The sequence below is a fragment of the Plectropomus leopardus genome, chromosome 17, assembly GCF_008729295.1.
Source record: "Plectropomus leopardus isolate mb chromosome 17, YSFRI_Pleo_2.0, whole genome shotgun sequence".
In the NCBI taxonomy this organism is placed as follows: Eukaryota; Metazoa; Chordata; class Actinopteri; order Perciformes; family Serranidae; genus Plectropomus; species Plectropomus leopardus.
In genome coordinates this window covers 26,030,688-26,051,062 of record NC_056479.1, presented here as the reverse complement: position 1 = coordinate 26,051,062, position 20,375 = coordinate 26,030,688, and the positions used below count along the sequence as shown (strand labels likewise).

Sequence of the window (20,375 nt, the reverse complement as noted above, 5' to 3'; positions counted from 1 at the left end):
TCACCGTTTGTCTCTGCGTCTCTGCAGCTTGCTCAGATCCCTCTGCTTCTCCTTGTACGTCTTCTGCAGCTCGGCCAGGCGGACACGGTACTCCACTTCCACTGCGTCCAACACGTCCATGGACATTTTACTGTACAGCTGCAGAGGAGAGAAAAGTGTCACGACATCTTACACAATGACACATTTCAGGGTTGATATACATTTTACCAACAAATTTCCATGACTTTCAGGCAAATTCTCAAAACCATACATTCTCTGAAATGGCCATTGACACTCCGTATTGGTTCTTTTTCATAACTGAAAAAGTAATGAATTCAGAAAATATTTAAAACTGAATATTTAAAAACAAGGTACTTTTGTTATTTATGAGAGGGGAGGGGGTGGTGCAAAATGGGAAGGCATGACTAATATTTTTTAAACACAAGGGAGGGACAAACTACTTCGAATTGGTGTAATTTGTATTGAAATTGCTGTAAATTGTATAAATTTTAGTGTTGATTTTTAAAGAAAACATGCCCGCAGGTTTAGAAGGAATATTTTCCTTAAAGAATCGATGTTTCAATCAGTGCAAGGAAGCAATGCTTTATTTATTATAAATAAATAAATAAATATCTAAATATAACACCATTTATCACAGCCATAAACTGTAAAAGATAAATAAAAAAATATATATATGTATATATGTATATATATGTATGTGTGTGTGATGTGTGTGTGTGTGTGTGTATATATATATATAATATTTATTATTATATTGTTGGATTTTCACATTTCTGACAGTCCTTGAATGCAAATTGTGTTATTATACAAAACTTTTCAAAGCTTGGAAATTGCTTCTGGCAAACTGTAACTTTACCAGATTTTTCATCACCATATAAACTTTCCAGGAGGCTTTGACATTTTTTCTTCATCTTACCGGCTCCTCCTTCCTCTGCCTCCAGCTGTACTTCTTGTTGGGGTCCAGCGTTCTTGGCAGGTCAATGTGGGACTGTTTCTCGATGGCCTCCAACAAAATCTGTCTGCTCGCTTCCAGGAGGCAGTCCAGACCCTCTAATGTCAGATCTGAATGGTGATGCAGACAATATTAAAACATTAGAGAAACATAAAAACCTCTAATCTAACAGAGTTGATGAGAAAATTAGACTTTATTTTCATCTTTTTTAATTTCAGTTCCTAATTTCCTTCGTTCCTCCCTCTCATATCTGCTCACCTTGCTCCAGGCTGATGTGCTCCATCTCTCTTTGTGCCATTTGGCTGAGCAGGGCCATCCCCTCCAGCGCCACCATCTCCAGAGGACCAGCGCTTATGGGAGGGTTTTCTATCTGCGGGACGAGTGTCGGGGCCGGTGGAGTGCTGGGACGGGCCTGAGCCATCTCACTGGCTGCCAGTAGAGCGAACATCCCCGCCATGGGATCCTCAGGCGCGATGACCAGCGGGAGCGGCGAGTTTGAGGTGGGAGGAGGATTAACTGGAGTTTCAGTGACAGTTTCTTTCTGACTGGGAGTGTGTGAGCTGATTGGAGTGTCTGGCTGTTCTTGCACACACGCCGCGCTGGTGATTTGTTCTAGTGACGCACACATCTGAGCAGATTTCTGGCTGTCTGATTCTGCAGCGACGCACGGTGGATATCGCTCTGCATCCTTGATGACCTCTGGTTTAGGCTCGGCCTCTGTGAGTGGAGGAGGCAGGGGGTAAGCTGCCTGACAGGAGTAAGATAACACCTCCATTTTGATTTGGCCTCCTTCCTTCTCCTCCTCCCTGATGTCTCCCAGTCTTTCGCCTTGTAGCGGAGGAGGGCTGGGGACCAGCAGAGGTAGCGGTTGAGGCTGGGGCTTCAGGGTTTTCCCATCTTCCTCTCTGTCCTGGCTGGCCAGCACAGGGCTGCAGCTGCGGCGAAGAGGACCCAGAGGTTCTGGCGTCATGTCGAGCGGAGGCTGCTCCACACCCGGCTCCTGCTTCAGAAAAGATCCCGTCTTGGACGGCTCTAGTTTCTGTGGCTTGACGTCTGCATCCAGCAGCCTTGAATGGAGGTGGGCTGAGGGCAGAGGGGCAGCAGAGGCAGGAGAGCAAGTGCGGTGGGGTGGGACAACTTCTGTGTTTGCCCCTGTGGGTGCTGGGATGTGATAAGGAGGGAAAGAGGAGCCAAATGGGGCAGTGATGGACTGGTAAGGGTAACCTGGAGGGAGATCTGTCAGAGCAGTAAAGCAGAAACACAGAAATTAAAGTCACTAATAACAGATCCACTGCTGACTTTCTTCAATTGACAAAATTTAATTAAATTATTAATAATTTTAAATATCAGGTCTTACCAGCTAGTTATTCTGGCAACTAGAGGCGGCAGAAATGTTTTATCAACTACTTGACTAGTCCCATACATCCATAGTAAAATTATTGTTTTTGTCAATGGAGTCTGGTGGCATTGAGATAACGGTCTGTCAGAGAGGACTGTCTGATGGCGAGGTAAAGCGATGAAAATATTCTGACTATAGCTTATGGTTAAACTGGTTTTGACTCTTTTAGATGGGCTGTTTTGAGGCAGCGTTTACTCAACGCCGTTTCCTTTTATGTATGTGATAAGGGAGTTTTCTACCTGGAAGTAATTGTAAGGAAACACTATGATTCAGTCTGAACGTTTAATTTTTAAGCTCCTCCAGACTCACCAGAGTAGATGCCTTGAAATGGAGCAGAAGTCGGCTTCTGTCCCTCTCTCTGCTCCCTCCGTCCCACCTCCCCGTCCTCTGCCGCCTCCAGTTTAGGCCTCCGTGGCGAGGATGGCGGCGGAGAAGCTGAGCGTGGTGACGGCGGGTGAGGCAGGGGCGTCGGCGGGTGAGACAACACTCTCTGTCCGCCTTCCTCTGACTTGAGGGTGGTCACTGGTGAGGGGAGCGGAGGCAGCGGGGTGAGGGAGGAGGTAGATGGGGTTGGCGAGCGAGAAGGTGGGGGAGGTTTGCGAGGGTGAAGGATGGGTGAGGGAGATGGGGACGATATTGAGGAGGGGCGAGGTTTGGGGTCGGCGTTCCGCTTGTCTGCTTTGTCTTCCATCTCTGGCCGGTGCTCGCTGGCCTTTAAACGCTCCTGAAACAGAGAGGAGAGACAGCTCTGTATATGTGTGTATATGTGTGTGTGTGTGTGTGTGTGGGACACACTTCAGAGAGTAAATATTGGTGTGTGTTTGCATTGTTTAGACTTCCCGCACTGTGTTCTCCTGCAGCTGCAGGATGTGCTGTGTAAGTGTCTGTTTATTGAATGTGTTATACAACTTCACTGTAACATAAAAATGTGTGAAGGGTGTACTTCACCTCTGGGAAATCACTGAAGCCTTGTGACCCACTTTTAAAGACTGAAGTCTTCAGTAGGGAGCAGTGGGTTCAGAGCCACAGACAGGCTTACACTCAGTACATTTACATGACGTTAGAGAAATTTGAATTACTGCGTTAGTCCATCTAAAACTGGACTTTTAAAATACATGTAAACATGTAAGTCCGACTGAAATTGGACTAAACTGTATTTCTCAACTAACACACCCAGATAATGCCACTGGACTTATGAGGGGTGAAGGGGTGCTGCAGAACGGGTCAGGCATTTTAAAAATGTAAGCACTGAGAAGGGACTTGTGTTGTTAATTTTGGCTTAGGTGAGGGACATATAGCTTGAAAATGTCGTATTTTTTATTTATTTTAAATAAAAAAAAGTCACACCCCAGCCACCAACACCCCATCCCCGGATAACAAAAGTAGTCACACAAAATCTGCACTGAAGCTAAGCGATGTACCTCCATGGAACCGCAGCAAAACATATTTTAGCCACATAAAAATTTTTTAAAAATCAATATCAATTCAAGTTTACACGTTATTTGAATATTTGTTCCTCTTCAACAACATAACAGCTGATAGAGGCAGCGGCAGAGCAGCAACTCTGCCGTTCAGTGGAGTAAAACACAAGCATCTCCCCCGATGCTTGTATTCTGTGAAAAGCACAGTAGTCCAGTTAAATGGCCTAATCCAGCTATGACTGTAGCTGTGCATGTAAACGTACTGAGTATTTAGATGCTGGTGCATTGTTGTTTTTGGCCTTTTCATAGGATTGGTTGAAAATACGTAAAATACGCAGTATCCGCTTTATCATGCAAGTATTGCTGTAACTGTTCACCCTGCAGCAGAATGTGGTTTACAGCTGCACATCTATTGTGTTTGGATCTGTAGGTGGATGTATATACATATATGCATGCATACAAATGTAAATGTCTTTGAATAAGGGGTCTGAACTATGTGTAGTAAGTGATTTGTGCGGTTTGAACATCACAAAGGCCACTTACGACTAGCTGTGCGTTCCTCTGCAGCTCCAGGACCTGCGCTGTGTGCTGCTGGATCATGAGCAGCTCCTGTTGTCGGAGCATCTGTTGCTGGGAGAGGAGCTGGAGCTGGGCCGCATGCTGCAGCGAGCTGCCTGTACCGTAAACCCCCGACCACACCGGGGCTCCACGCTCCAGTACATCACCTCCTGGGGAGCAATAGAGGGTATGTGTAAATGAGCTTTAGTAGCATGCTTTGGCATCAGATTTTTCTTATTAGAGATGAAATAATGAACCAGTGTTTGACAGCATTGTTTTTCCACAATCCCCAGAGTGTATTTTTTACATTCAAATTAACACATTTTTAGGTTTTATTTCATCTTAGCATCCATGCTACTTGAATTTACCTACTATTTTCAGCTATTTTATCCATCACTTGTATCTATTTTAACTGTTTACACATAACCTTTGGCAAACTATTTAAGCAGTTACGTTATAACTTTTAGTTAATGATTTAAATGTCGACACATTACTTAAAGCTAAATATTTCAACTGTTTATTTTTAGCTAACTAGTTACTTTTAGCTTATCATTTCAAATCTAGCTTAGCTTATCATTTTACCTTTAGATAACTATTTACAAACAACTATAAATTGTTTATCCACTACTTTAAGCTGACTATCTTAACTGTTTATGAAATATCTATTTCAACTGCCTAGTCATTACTTTCAGCTATATATTGCAACTGTTTACCCATTTCTTTTAGCAAAACATTTCAGCTCTTTAATTGTTATTTTAAGCCAACTTTTAACTGTTACCAATTACTTTTAGCTATTTCAACTATCTTACTATTACTTTTAGGTAACTATTTCCAATGTTTACCCACTACTTTAAACTAATTACTTCAATTGCTTACTTTTAGCTAGCAATTTCAAATTTTGCCCATTACTGTTAGTTCACTTTAAATATTTCAACCATTAACTTTAACCATTTCAACTATTTATCAATTACTTTTAGCTGCTAAAGACTATTCCTCCTGCTTACTAACAACTTTTTATACACTCTCACTTACAGGTTTAGTGTTACAGCTGACTAAATATGCAGATATTTATTTAATTAAAGCTTAATTGATATTTTTCTAACTAGTTGAGCGACTCTACAATCTTTCCAACTGTAGAAGTAGCTCCTAAAAGTACCTCTTGGTTTGGAATGACTGTGCTATATTGATGCTTCACATTAGTTTCTCTTTCACTTCACAGAAGAGGATAATCACATTTAAAGTGCTTCACACCACCCTCCTGCTTGTGCTGTAACGTAGCAAAAAGCAAAAACTACTGGCACACTGCTCCACAATAACATATGGAGGCTGTCAGTCTTATTGGATATGGTCTCGTTTGTTTACAGTAATTACCAACACCAACATCTGTTTCAAAATGAACATGGTAATCGTTTCTTTTTGCTAAAACGCAATAAATAGTAATTTTATGAGTGATAAAAAATCGCAAAACCAACATCATGAGTGCATACTTTAGATTTAACATTCACACTGATACAGAGTGCAGCTTTCATACCATAGTGAGGCAGGTGTTCAGTGGGGATGACTATTAGCTGTCCAGACTGTGGGTCCCTGGCAAACTGGTAGGGAGGGGGTATGGAGCCTGGCAGAGAGGGTGGGTATCCTGGAGGGAGAGTCTGATGGAGTGAGGAAGGACCCAGGCCTGAATGGGAGGGAAAGGGAAGAAAAAGTGTGAAAAACGTTAACGACTGAGAGGAAAAACAACATTTTCCCAGCTTGGCTAAAACTAAGATTAACTCAGCATCATTCTTCAGCCAGTGTACCAATGTCAAAGTCATAATGGGGTTATATCAGTAAGCACACACTGGATTTAGCTGCTCTTTTTTTGATGAATTTTGTTTTTTTGCCCTCTATGTCTAGACAGAGCTGTCCCTTGGGGAGCTCTGCATGTGTGTGTTTCCATATTTTCAGATGTTGTGTGTGTACAGTTATGTGTAAACTCACATAACTATGTGAATGTGTGTGTGTTGACGCTGTTATTTCTGAACAGCGAGCGTTGGAGGAGCAGGAATGTCCTGCAAAGATCAGGAATGTCTGTGGAACTTGACCCCTGGAGGCTGCTGCTGGACGAGCCACTGGACAAACGGACAACACCTCCCTTTTCTGCTACACCAATCACGAATGGGTACACGGGCGCGTGTAGAATTTTGCAAGCACGCCACGTTCTCGTGGTGAATTAATTCAGACTCTTCAGTCTCTAGCACCAAGTTGGATAACACTGCTGACAGGGAATAAGACATTTACTGAAAAGGTCAAGAGCTACTGTACTATTAATGCCACTAATGCTTTGCTGCTGTACCTGTCCACATCTGTCAGTCTACCTTAGCGGACGTTTAAAGTGGCAGCTCACATGACGAGACGCAAGGTCATTCACCTCTGACAGAGGGCATTTTGCATTTATGATGTATGCAGATGCTTCTTTCATACTTGTTTTGTTGGAAAAATAGTCCCCAGGGTTCTCAAACATTTTTACCAATTCATTTTTCAAAACTTCTCCCTATTTTTTACCCAATTTCCATGACTTTATTGAAGTAGTTTAAAACGGGTAGACTGCCAAAATTACTTTCAGCTGCTGTATCTGTTTAGACTGGAAGAACTCAAATGGCGAAAAAAGGATAAACACCTGTCAAGAATATTATTGGTGGCCTGTAAGAAATCCCATACCAGGAATGACTGAAAAAAGAAATACCCAGAGTTGGCTAAGGGACTGAAGTAATACACAGTATTTATGTAATGGAGAGAATGACTTTTAATTTGAGAACCCAGAAGGATCCTTTTTTTTGAAAATTGGATGGAAAAATGGACGGAGTATTTTTCACATATCAGACCTTACTTTGTGTAAACAAGTATCAGAGACACAATGTAGTGTAACTAGCAGCCTTTTGTTTGCCGCTCTACTTATTTTCTATCATTATTTTATTTTATTGTTTTAATTTATTTAATTACAACCCCCCCAAACCCATTTATTTGTTAATTCTTTTTTATTTATTTCATTACTTTATTTATCTATTTTCTCTTTTTACATGATTGACAGGTCTTCATGTTCATTTGGTTGCAAATTTTGATTTTTACGTTCACGTAAACAAAAAACAAACTGCTGGTGACTCCTGTCTGTACTCACAGACGTTCCTGCCAGAGTGTAGCTGCATATGACAACAGTCACCGCAACACCTCTTTAACAGTCAAGCAATAATACACTAGATTTTAAACATATTCTACATAATGTTTGACGTTATTTGATGTTGTTTGGTGTTTTGGGATTTTTATGAACATAATTTAAACCATAGACAAAACAATGTATATTTAAAACTTTTCCAAAACATTTAGTTTTTCTAATATCATAAGTTTTCCAGGAATTTCATGGCCGTGGCAACCCCTCGTCCCAAAACCCAAAAATATTCAGATTACTATAACATATAAAACAAGAAAAGCAGAAAAACTTCACAACTAATGCATTACAATCTGGTGCTGGAAATGACAATTTTTTATCAAAATTTGTGTCCAATAATTTTCTTGTGTAGATCTAATCCCTTTTTCTCCTGATATAAACAATAAATTCTTGAAATAACTAAATACATGCCTGACATCGGTCGTCACATAAATGTGTCACGAGGAATGTTAAGTGCAATTTTGGGATCATCTAAAAGTGTGCTTGTAGCTCCAGTCACATGTATGTCAACATACTGTACGGGGAGCTGGAGAGCCAGACTGGGGGGGCTCCCGGCCGAGGCATCCAGGGGTGAGAGGTCAGAGTTGAGGGGTCTGGAGGCCATCGTCCTGCCCCTGCCAGAGTAGCTCCTCCTGTCACCATAAGGTTGGGGGTCATGAGGCTGGGGGTCATCATACTGGGTGTCAGGCCGCTAGAGAGCGGAGTAGGGTGCATCTGAGTGAACTCGGCCAGCTCCTTGGACTCTCTGGAAGGAAGCAGACAAATTTCTAATCAATAATGTTTATTAAGAGGAGGATATGTTGTTGTGTGCATATTTATCAGCACTTGAGTTTTTTCAATTGGCAACCATTCAAGTTTGGGTAAATAGGACACAAATACTTCATCAGCCACACCCCCCTTACCTGAGCACTTTCTCCTGCTCACGCTCAAGCCGACCTGCCAACAGTCTGTCGTCATGGTGACGACCTCGATCCTCCCCTCGCTCCTCATCTACAACGGGTCAGACACAGATAAAGGTGTTTAGTGTCTCGGTGTTTAAAACCTGATCCCTCACATAATGTGCATAAAAGAATACTTCACCCAGATAATTATGATTTGTATATCAGTTAGGGGCCGTCACATGCCGAGTCTTTAAACACCTGGAAAACGCGATTTCGGGCCTACTCTTGTGTCTACTCTGTTCCAACTTTCATGAGCACAAAGGCAGGTTGTGTCTGAGGTTGCTAAGCAATCATAACTAGCGCTGTATCATAGTCCTCTTACAAGAAATCCTGAGTGCAGAGCTGATTATCTCCCAGCTGTTTCTTAAGTGTGAAATGGGCCTGAAATATAATCCGTGATAATCAACTTCTTCTGATATTTACAGAAGAAAGAAAGATATCTGCCAGCTGTGACTGGTTGTTCCTTGTCACATGACATGCAGTGTGCGCTGCTGCTTTCCAAAAGTTGAACCTCTCTCAGGGCTCAGCCGTCACACCCTGAAAAACAGGAACTTGGGACCGTTTGCATGTCGCGACGGCATCAGGCTGCTGCGCGTCTCTATTGAAAACAATAGAAATGAGCATGCACATGGCATGTGCCCGCCCCCTTATTCACCCTATTTTACAATTAATTCATGAGGAAAACTCTTTGACAGTGAACGGAGAATCCAAAAGGAAATCCCTGATGAATTGGGGTAAAAGTGGGCTGCTTTTAACAACAGCAAAACCATTTTAAAACACTCGTTTACAAACTCTCAAAAAACCTTGCACAGTATAATCCAAGTCTTACTTATCCAGTCTTGTGCGTAGTACTTCCCCAACAAACAGCCCCCTCTGACGGGAAACTGAACTAAAAGAGAGACATATCTATACTCCCTTCAAAGCCAGACTCCACTGACAAAAAACAATATTTTACCTAACTGAACACAGGAGCTGCTGTTTGTCGTATTGTGTGCTTTTGGTGAATACTGTTATTGTCAATGGAGTCTGGCTTTAAAGAGAACCTAGATATGTTTCACTTTCCATTCAGTTCCCCATTATAAAATGCCTTTTTTGGGAAGTACTGAACATACGTTTGGATAAATATGAATTAGATTTTACTGCACATGAAGTGTGAGAGCTGGTAAACAGATGTTTTGATATAGTTCTGCTATTGTTGAACCAAGTCCCTCATTATTCATCAAGAATTTTCTCCGTTTTGGGATTTTTCATTCACCATGGGAGCCCACGGAAAAAAAAAAACATATTCAACACAACACAGGGTGAGTAATTGATATAAAAAAAAGATCATTTTGTGAGCGAGGTGTTCCTTTAAAGAAGAGGATATGAGCTGTGAGAGATGATATACTAGACCGTAGAGAGGTAAGAGGAAGCAATAATGTGGTGAGAAGTGAATGAGGAAAGTGGGTGACAGCAGAGGAGAGAGGGGAAGATGACACTGGCTATATAATGATGACACAACACACAGCATGTCAAAATGAGAGGGGAAGCTAAAAATATCATGTTGGGCCGCAGCCTGAACACAAAGAGTGTGCGCACACATACTGTACTAACACACACACACACACACACACACACACACACACACACACAAATGGAGTGACAGCTCTCACTCTGAGTGTCAGCTCTTATCAGTTATTAGTCTAGTGCCACAGGAGATGTGTGAACATACCATTACTGCCTCACTATACACACACAGCCTTAAACTCACCCTGCTTACTATGAGGGCCAACGGCAAAACAAGAGATGGAGAGAGAGAGAAAAAAAGAAAAAAAAGCAGCCGCACTCGTCCAAGCAGTCCAGAATAAACATGAGGCTCTCCTCCTCGCACTCTTTCCCGTTAACCCTCTTCCATCTCATCGACGCTGACTGAAAGTCCCCGAGCAGCAGAAAGGTTTTATACAAGAGTGCTGAACCCTTCAGTTCTGCTCTATGAGTGTGTGTATGTGTGTGTGTGTTGCCCGGAAAGGGACAAGAGACTTTAACAATCCCTGACATGCTCCGCAGGAAAGGTTTCAAGACTGTTACCAAGGTTACAAGGAGCCTGTCCCACATGCTATCCTCTCTGCATCAGAAAGCCAGCGATTAGCGCTGCACGCCCCCTCTTTCACCCCGTTCCTCCATCACTGGTCCTCCTTCCATCTCACACTAAGCACGGACGGTATCACAGTACCCTCATCCTTTGATTAACTCCATCCTGGAGAGGCTGTACTGAGGATGTTTTGCATGCAGTGTGCATCATGTGTCCGAGAGGTTACGCCCGGGTCACACTGCATGCGTGAGCAGTATGTGTTCACACTGGCAGCGTTTGTTGTTATGGCGGTGCTGCAGAGCTGCCTGTGTAACTACTGCATTAACACAATTAAAAGCACATACTCTACTCATTTATGAAGCTGTGCATGCTACTGCATTGTCAACAACACGGTCCTGCAAATGTTTCACAGTAAAAAGCCTTGTGTTTACAACTGAGGGGGTTCTGTCAACAGAAACGTTTTCAAAGGGCTTTTACTTTGAAACAGAAACAGTAAAAGTTGAGTAAAGTACATTATCATTACATTTAATTCCTGATGTTTAATTATTTTCTGGGTGTATATGCTGTATTTCTTGTTTTTTATTGGATTAATGTTTACTGGCAGGTCACTTTTTTCTGCTCGGTTTCGTCTAAGTTATAAGTTTTGGTAAAAGAGAGAAACATGAATTAAGACGGTGTATGGTTGTTTCTCTGTTTAATAAGGGAAATGGGTGCAAGAATTAGTCTTGGGCAGTATCACAGTATATCTGTATAACGGGTATTTAGAAATCCCCAAAGTCTGTTTTTCAATACTGTCATAAAAACAGGTGCTCCTCTTTCAATTAAACTTATTGTATGGAGTGCACAGCACGCACCACCAGAGCTCAATCTTTGGTTTCTACCAGTGGAACAGGCAGCTGAGCTGAAAGACACCACGAACTGGTGGAGGGAGAAGTTACAGGACTGTAAACAGTCGGCGGCCAGCAGGCAGAGAGAGACTGTGGGGAATAATGGCATGCTTTTTACAGCTATCTTGGTGGATTAAGGATTTATTTGGACCAAACTGGAGCCAGTGATTATTAGAACAGTGGACTTACTAACTAGGACAGTTTGGGTGAGTTTTATTTTGTTTCTGTCAAGTTTAAATGAAGGTGTTTTATGATGAGTTAACAAGGCAGTCTTCTGTAACCAAGAGATAGTTGAATTCAAAAAGGTGTACAGTTGAACATTGTTGTGAGAGTATTACTTTTCTTAACATTTTGTGGGCTTCTATTGTGTATCTATTGGTCTGAAAGCTGAAAATAAGTACTGCAATGTAGGGGGGTGTTTTTAGTGCTGCACACTTATACTGTCATATACCATGTACCCTGGTGATAATTTCAGGAAGGTATGAAATATAACATACCTCCCAAGACAAGTATATTGCCTCTTGTTGATAACTTGTGAGTGTATAGTGTATTAAGCAATATGTGTATTAGTGTATTATGGCACCTATCTCACACTTTCACTTCCTTACTTCCAGACATACCTCTCTCTTCCCGTCTATCAACCTATCGATCTAAATCCCATCTGTCCATCTCTAATCATTAGCCTATCGCTTTTCTCCTCCTTCCTGCTTCCCTCCATCTATCCGTTCATCCATCTATTTGTGTTTTCTGTGTAAATCCTCCGCTGTTTATTTAGAGCTCCTCTCAGCCTGAGAGACTGATGCTATTAGACCAATCACTCTGCTCAAGCAAGGAAATGAATAAACGCCCCCAACAGGCATGCATGTGCATGCACACACAAACAAATTACACAGTTCCTCATATACACCCGCGCACACACACAAACACACACACACACACACACACAACCAGTCCGTCACTCTCAAGTCTGATCCATTGCTTAGCAACGCACCCATGGTCTTATTGTAATTCAAGGCTTGTTTGTAGCTTTTAGCAGCACTCTGTAATGACATGTTTAATGCAGAGAGGGTGGTGGTGGGGTGGGGAAGGGGGCGCTGAAGAAAAGAGTGGAGAAAGAGCAGGGGGCCTGAGGTGGGACAAGGAGGGAGTGCCGCTACAAAGACCTTCTCAGAGAGGAAGGAAGGGTGGGGAAGGAGAGAGACATTCAGCGAAATGAAAAGAGCAAAAAAGAGAGAGAGAGAGAGGGGCTGAGCTGTGGGAGGACAGAGGGAGCGTACAGCTGAGGGAGAGAAACAGAAACAAGGAGAAAGACAGAGAGATGGAGAGGGAGCACTGTAGCTGAATGACCTTGACGTACAAGAATAGAGCGCTGTATGGCAGGAATTGCTATGCAGCACAGAGGGCCTACAGACTTGCCAAAAAGAGCCTTTCAACAAAACACAACCCATGACATAATTAGCAATTTGGGGTTGAGGAGGGTGGGGGGGGTTGTTTCTACCATTCCAATCACGTTACGTGCATGAACACCTCAAAGTCAAACGCGGGCTGAGGAAACATGACTTTGATCCAAAAGAAAATGAATCCTTCATTATTCATGGAAACCAAAATGAGGAATCATTTGCTTTTGGTTCATTAAACTGAGGGGATCTACTTTATGTCCCCTGCAGGGCCGTTCTGAGAGGAGACACAGCGGAGAGAAGCAAAAGTAATACATTAGAGGAAATACATTAGAAAATATTACAAATAAGTTAACCCTTTACACCTAGATTGACGTCAGTTTTCTTGCGCTGTGTTCTGTTGACTTTCACAAAAACTCTGACAAAATTCTTAGAAAACTGATTTGACTCGTTTTGAAAAAATGTGTTAAAAAGGTGTTAAAGTGAAAGTTTGCCCCAAAATTAAAAGATTTTTTTTCCCTCTTCCCACAAAGGAGGCATAGTGCATCTACTCATGGACAAGAGGCTCGTGCTCGTGACAGGGTTTCCACACATTTTTATCAATGAATTTTTAACGTTTTTATAGTGTTTCCATATTTTAATTTTAATGACTTTATTTAAGAAAAATGACTTTAATTATAAAAATATATATATTCAAAGTTATGTTTCTAGAAAAAAATCAAAATAAATACATATATAAACACACATATAACATTTTCAGCACTTTTTAGGTTTATTTTTATCATTTTTTTCAGTTTTTTGTGTGTACATGTTTTCAAATAATTCTCTTTCATTTTTTTGCAAAATGTTCGGACCATGTGTTTTTAGGCTGCGTTTTTCTCTTCTCCCCGTGTTTTTGAAAGATATTAAACCAACTTTCTCGGGTTTCAAAGGATTCACGTGTTCTCCTTGGCTTGGCTGTCACGTTAGGAAGCTCAGTGGTGCTAGATGAGCAAGATGCACGCTTCCCACTGCACATTGGTACAGTTGGCGTGTGTAGTTTGGTAGAAAGAAAATAGTTCCTACATGAAACTGCTCACAACAAGGTCTGTGGATTATCTTGAGTAACTGGGTTATGATTTCTGGAAAGAGACATTACTGTTGAGTTTGTTTTTTCCCACTCTGAGCACCACAAGCCAAGTGCCATCTATTTTCATAATACTGTGGAGTAGGCAGACATCTCTAGGGCCGTTATCCCCAGTTCACACCAAAACAATCTAGACTGATAAATGGCACTACGGGTAAGAGGAAAAAACATGTATTTTTGATTTGGGATTGAACTGTTACTTTTAAACTGTGTTTAGAAGTGAGTTTTTTATGTTTATTTTTTCTTTAAAAAGACATCCTTACCTTTGATGGCTGTTTGCAGCAGAGTCCTCTGAGTGTCTGAGGGTCCACTGGTCTGTTTACTGGTGCTCCCACTGTCTCTTTGCCGAGCCACAGCTACAGCAATGCCAACCGGAGGGTGGCGCACCTCCCCCTCCCCCTCCCGGCCAAACGAGCGGGCGCTGTCTGGCCGCTCCTGCTCTCTCTTCAGCTGGGGAGGGACCCTCAGCGCCCCTGAATTACCTGACACCCTTTCCCTGTCTCTCTCCCTCTCTCTCTCCCGTTCACGCTCTCTATCCTTCTCCCTCTCCCTCTCTCTTTCTCGCTCTCTTTCTTTCTCCCTCTCCCTCTCTCTTTCTGCTTCCATACCGACATTAGCCAGACCCCCAAAGGGCCCTCGGCCATCCGCGGCGTGCCTGGAGGATCCAGGACCCTCCGCAGCGAAGTTCCCACTGTATTTAATCAGACTCTGCATGGCTGAAACCTCTGTTGGATCTGACCCGCCACCTCGCTCTCCTGCCAATGACCCTGCAGGTCGGTAGAGCGCCGACGGGTCCAGGTAGCGTCTCTGACTCCCCTCCTCACCTGCACGCCCATGAGCGTGTTGGGAGGGGTGTGTTTGGGGGGAATGGCTATGGGCGGAGTGTGAGTTGCTGCCAGGCCGATGGGCGGAGTGAGGGGAATGGGACATCTGTGAGTGTGTCGGCTGGCTGTGGGGGGAGGAGAGCGTGTGTCCGTGTTGAGCTGCCAGAGCGGCCATGTGACTCGTGGCGTAGTTGGCTAACGGGCTGATGGTATTCCACTTAGGCTCCGCACCCGCCCGCTCTATACCCAATCGGATTGAGTGTTTAGAGGTGTCTCTGGTTTCCGGGCTGAACCTTGATTGACTGGAGGAGTAAGACGCGTCCTGGCCTCGTTTACCAATGGATCCATTGGAACAAATGACAGAACCTTCCTCTCTTTGATTGCCTGAATCGCCGGACTGGCAGAGACGCGGATGCTCCATCAGGCTCCTCTCAGGAAACCTGTAGCTCTCCCTCTCCCTGTGTCTCTCCCGTTCACGTTCTCTGTCGCGCTCTCTGTCTCTGTCGCGCTCTCTGTCTCTGTCGCGCTCTCTGTCTCTGTGTTTGTCACCGTGTTTGTTGTCGCGGGCCTGCGAGGCGATCTGAATGGGTCCGACCCGCTCGTCGTAAACCTCCACAGAAGGCACATACGTCGGTGCGCTGACTCGCTGCTCTCTGATAGACTCTCTGTGTGTGGAGGGGTGAGGCGGGCCGGCGGCGGAGGGCTGAAGCGCAGGAGGAAGGGCGTAGGAGATGTGGAGGGTCCCGCCTGACGTGGCCACAGAGTCATTCCTCCTTTGTCTGTCTGAGCTATTAGAGTTATGGTTGTGTTGGGGTCGAGAGCCGCCCTCCTCCTCCCGACCCCCTCTGTCTCTGTCTGTGTCTGGTCCGTGAAACCTCCCACCCCCGCCTGATGGGAGGGAGTGCTGCGGGGGTGACGGCCTGGATCTGGGCTCCACTGTGTTGGGCTGGGAGTGTAACTTCTGCTGGTGGGAGTGAGGATGGAACGCCCAACTATCTCTGTCTCTCTCTGCGTCTCGCTCCCTTTCCTTCTCACGTTCCCGCTCGCCGCTCCTCGTCCTGCGGTCCTCCTCGTTCCTCCCATCCTGCGTCAGATCCACCACGCTGTGCGGCCTCTGCTCCTCTCTCGGCCGCTCTCTGTCCCTCTCTCTCTCCCTCTCCCCTCGGTAAGGCCGGTCTCTACCCCCATCTCGGGACGTCCTCTGAGGGGGTGTGGAGCTGGACGGGGCGCTCGGAGGGGCAGATGGAGGGTGGAGAGGTAACTGGCTCAAGGACGCTGGCAGGAAAAAGCCCTCTATGAAAACACAGACACAAAACATAAGAGACATGAGTCTAAAAACAGTAAACACACACCCACAACATGAACACAAACTGCTGAAACAGATGAAGATTCAGAGCAAAACAGCAGCACACAGACAGAGGTGAGCATGATAAATATTTAAGTGTTGACTTGCCAAGAAAATGTAACACAAACCTACAGGAGATCTGCAACAGTCATATCGAGAAAGAGGAGACGTATTATACACGTAACACTTTAAAACCTAAGCAAATTGTTTTGATTTCTTTCAAAAACACAGGGGGGAGACAATAACCTACTTATAAGACACGGCCCAAAAATGAGCAAAAAATTAAGGAAAAAGTTTCAAGAAAATTACCTGAAAATAAACACAAAATAAGCCAAAAATCTAACAAGAAAATGCCCTCGGAAAAAAATAAAAGCAAATAAAGTACTTTTTAAATACATTTTAATATATTTTTTTCTGTGACATATTTTTAAGTAGGAAATTATTATAATCATAAATATAATTATCTGGACAAATTTCTTTTTGGGGGATTATTTTTCTAAAAATGCCATGCTGGTCATTACTTTTTTCCCGTAAAAACAGGTCTGAATGCAGCACAGGAAAATTGATGTTGATCCAGGTTTCAAAGGGTTAAACATAGGACTAAGCGATAAAACCAGAATTGACATTTCTTCATCTGTTTATTAATTTAATTATTAACAATTTTCGATTCAAAGTGTTTTGAATCTACTTTAGATTTGTGAAATGCTCTGCTGTTTAGCTAATGTTATGTTCTGAAAGTTTAAACCACAATTAACCATATGATTTCTTCAACTTTCACTTAAGAGCAAAAACCTGCCTTTACACTGCCTTTAAAGAAATAATCATTTGATTTTTTTTATTGGTAGATAATTATTGATATTGACCAATATGAAAATGCTATATCATGATAAAATATCAACGAGCCCGACTCTAGCATGAAAATAAAATAAGAAAACTGGGTCAGCTGAAAGTTCCCATTTCTGGCTCCGCTCCACAAAAAAGTCTCCTCACTAAATGAAAAGGTTTGACACGAAAACCTACTTCCACTCATGTATCACAGGAAACGAGAGAATATGTGCACTAAATTCAGCCACTTGTCTCCATGAATGTTGCTGGTGACAGCGACTGACCTTTGTGCGAGTCGTACAGAGGGTGCTGGGAGAGCGAGGGAGGATCCAAGTGCCCCAGGGACAGATACGGGCTGGAGTACAGGCTGCTCGGCAGAGGAGGGTAGCCTGAAGGCACACAGAGAACACAGAACATGTCATTACATTGCAGTTTACACAAAAACTGAGACTATACAACAACTAATTCTCAGACTCAGACGGGTAAATATTATGGCTTCCTGGAAATTCTCATGAGGACATTTGGAGCTACTGGACAGCCCCTGGAGACGTGATGCACGAGGATTTAAAAGCATTTTCTGCTGTTAAGTATCAAACAGAATATTAGTTTGAGTCGAAATGCATCAAATTAACTTGAAACTATTTTGAAAATCCAGATTTTTTTAGTAATTTTCAAGCAGAAATAACACACATGTTATGATTCAGCTTGTAAAATGCAACAATTTGCTGCTTTCTCCATTTTGTTTCATTAGATGTATTTAAATCGAATAAACCTTGAATATTGCAGAAAAAGTTTTAATGCTTAGCGGAGGTGGAAAAGTGGTGAATTGGGAAAAGATTCATGCAACTAAGTGCAATAGAAACAAGTTCAGTGATTGAATGATGATGTAAAGTCATTGCACAGGCCACTGCAGTCTCTCTTTGTCAACTCTAAATGGCTTTTAACACGCTTTGCACACAAGACTGTTAGCAGAACTCTTCCAAGAACAAATTATATTTGAATAGATTTCCTGACTGTCGAAATAAGTAGCTAAAATTGTCATTCATGGCTTTTTGAATATAAAGTCACTGAGAGGGTCTAAGAAGTCACTAAATCTAGTGAGAAAGTTGGCAACACTGAGCGCACTGCCAAGAAAAGGGGTGCGCTGGATTTATAGTACAAGCAAAATTAGAGCATCAATGAGTATGTTTACATGCACAAAATAGTCCAGTTTTTGCCCTTATTCCGACAAAAGAAAATATTCCTACTGAGCCCTTTTCATGGCTAATTTGCGTTTCTGTCATTTTGCTTCTTTGCATCTAAATGGGATTTTTTTTACCGTTTTCTACTGGTGTTGGACTCTCTGTCCTTCCTTCACCTTATTGAAAACCTTTAAAAGCAGGTGTTTTACCTTCTGACTGGAAATGTGGGATTTTCTTTAGCTTGAAACTGTTGACATGTTTGTCTGTGTACAATGTATCCATGACAACACACAGAGCCGCCTGTAAACAGACGAGAGGCTGTGTGTTGCAATCTGCAGTAAATACCCTTCTTAAGACGCATATTCTTAATCGAGTGTTTACATGCCCAAAAACCAAAAACCTGAACAATCCCGGCATATCCCAGATGTCCTAATTGGAAAATGTAAATTTTGGAAAATGGCCTTATTTGGAATATTTGAATGGAATATGCTTTTTATATGACCTGAATCAAATTCAGATTATTATTATTTTATTTATTTTTTGGGCATTTTTGCCTTTATTGGATAGGACACAGTGACAACATGCAGCAAAGGGCCGTGAGCCGGAGTCGAACCCACGGCTGCTGCGGCAAGGGCGCCACCTCCTTACACGGGGCGCCAGCTCCATCCACTGAGCCACCAGACACCCTCAAATTCAGATTATTGTCATATTTGGAGTAATAGTGGAAGACTGGTGTGCATGTAATCGTAGCCACTGTGAAACTGAATGCAGAACAATATTTGTTTTATTTTGATTATCTTGTTTTCACTATCGTTTGAAGCCAAAATAAAGCTGATAATGAAATGAAATTAATGGTCCAGCCCTAGTTTAGTCTGAGGCTGATGATAGGCGAGAGTCTGCCCAACTGTCAGCTGCTGCTCTCAGAGACCGGCTCTTAATATAGACAAAGCCTCGCGCCTGGTGTAATGCTCTGGATATCTGTGTTGGGACTGAGCTGGCTGCAACTGTGACGCTGGCCGGTGTCACCGCATGTGACAAGAAAAAAGACTGCCACCCAGAGAGGGTGAGACATTCCCTGTTCCCACACTGCGGCCACTCCAAAAAATATCAAAGACGCCGCTGTCGTTCCAGCACGCAGAGCCGGGCAGCAGAGTCGGAGTATAAATCTGTCCCATCTCCGTTCAGAGAGGCAGAAATGGAGAAGCACGAGGAGGCGGGTGGTGAGGGTGTCAGCGGTTACAGGAAGGCATGAGGAGACAGAAATATAAGAGGAATGATGTGACGGGACTAAAGGCACGCGGGCTAAGTTTCTTGTAAAGCTTCCTTTAACCACAGCTAACAGCTAACCTTGATCTCTAACAGCTTTGATACGAGGTTCCTGTGCAGCCACGAGCATCCCCAGCATATCCAAAGTCTGCGTCTTAGCTGCCGCCCGGAAACGTCTCCAGCTTTTAGCGGCTATTAGAGCCAGCTACCAGGTATTAAGAATCTCTCTGAGGCCGTGAGAGATTTTATTCATATCAGAGCAAGTCGATTTGGAGGCTTTTTCAGCCGGCAGGAGGTTTTAGCTTCTTTAGCTTCAGACACTGCAGCCTCAATTCAGGCTAAACCTTAAGTCCAACGTCAAAGTCCATCCCTTATCCCTCCTCCTTCGGCTGAATTTAAAGTCTAACGGGGTTTTTCCATGGCCAAGGCTGAAACTGATCGACTTGAGTACTACACAACTTCATAATATCAAACCTCGGTTTTGATATTATCTATGGCTGGCATTTTTTCCTGATCAAAAAATGGATTTTGCACATCTATATCATGGGACAGGTGGGTAGGAGAGCAATATGTCTATCAAAAAATTAACAGGTAAATTCCTGCACACTGACCAACTTGCAAGAAAACATTTATTTGCAATGTTTCAGTACTAGACCTTCATCAGGCCATGATGAAGATCTAGTACTGAAACATCAGGTAATACGGTCATGTGAGTGAGGCCTCGGGCCGAGTAAAGATGGAGACTTTGTATTGTTTGTTGAGTCTGAAGAGGAGAATCGAAAGGTCATTGGGCCATGAGTATCTCAAGAATAAAATACTGTAAAGGGAGCTGAAAGCGTGCGAACCTTCCTCTGTTTAATATTAGTGACGGAGTCCACCATTCCTTCACTAGATTTGGTTTTACCCGAAACACAGAACACATTGAAAAGACAACATATATATGATAGGGGTGACTCAGAAAAGTTGTATATTCAATC

The 20,375-nt window shown here is 43.1% G+C and overlaps 1 protein-coding gene across 1 annotated transcript in view; it reads right to left on the bottom strand.

The window, feature by feature from the left end:
• The window catches only part of tnrc18 (trinucleotide repeat containing 18), an 83,160-nt gene that overhangs the window by 38,490 nt on the left and 24,295 nt on the right, over positions 1–20,375 (bottom strand). Inside the window, exons 4-13 of the mRNA XM_042504477.1 lie at positions 17,236–17,340; positions 14,221–16,074; positions 8,438–8,525; positions 8,051–8,280; positions 5,862–6,008; positions 4,316–4,500; positions 2,661–3,075; positions 1,211–2,188; positions 917–1,062; positions 5–138 (exon numbers count right to left, since the gene is read on the bottom strand). Of these exons, the coding sequence (XP_042360411.1) occupies positions 5–138; positions 917–1,062; positions 1,211–2,188; positions 2,661–3,075; positions 4,316–4,500; positions 5,862–6,008; positions 8,051–8,280; positions 8,438–8,525; positions 14,221–16,074; positions 17,236–17,340 (4,282 nt within the window). The remainder of the gene's footprint in view (positions 1–4; positions 139–916; positions 1,063–1,210; positions 2,189–2,660; positions 3,076–4,315; positions 4,501–5,861; positions 6,009–8,050; positions 8,281–8,437; positions 8,526–14,220; positions 16,075–17,235; positions 17,341–20,375) is intronic.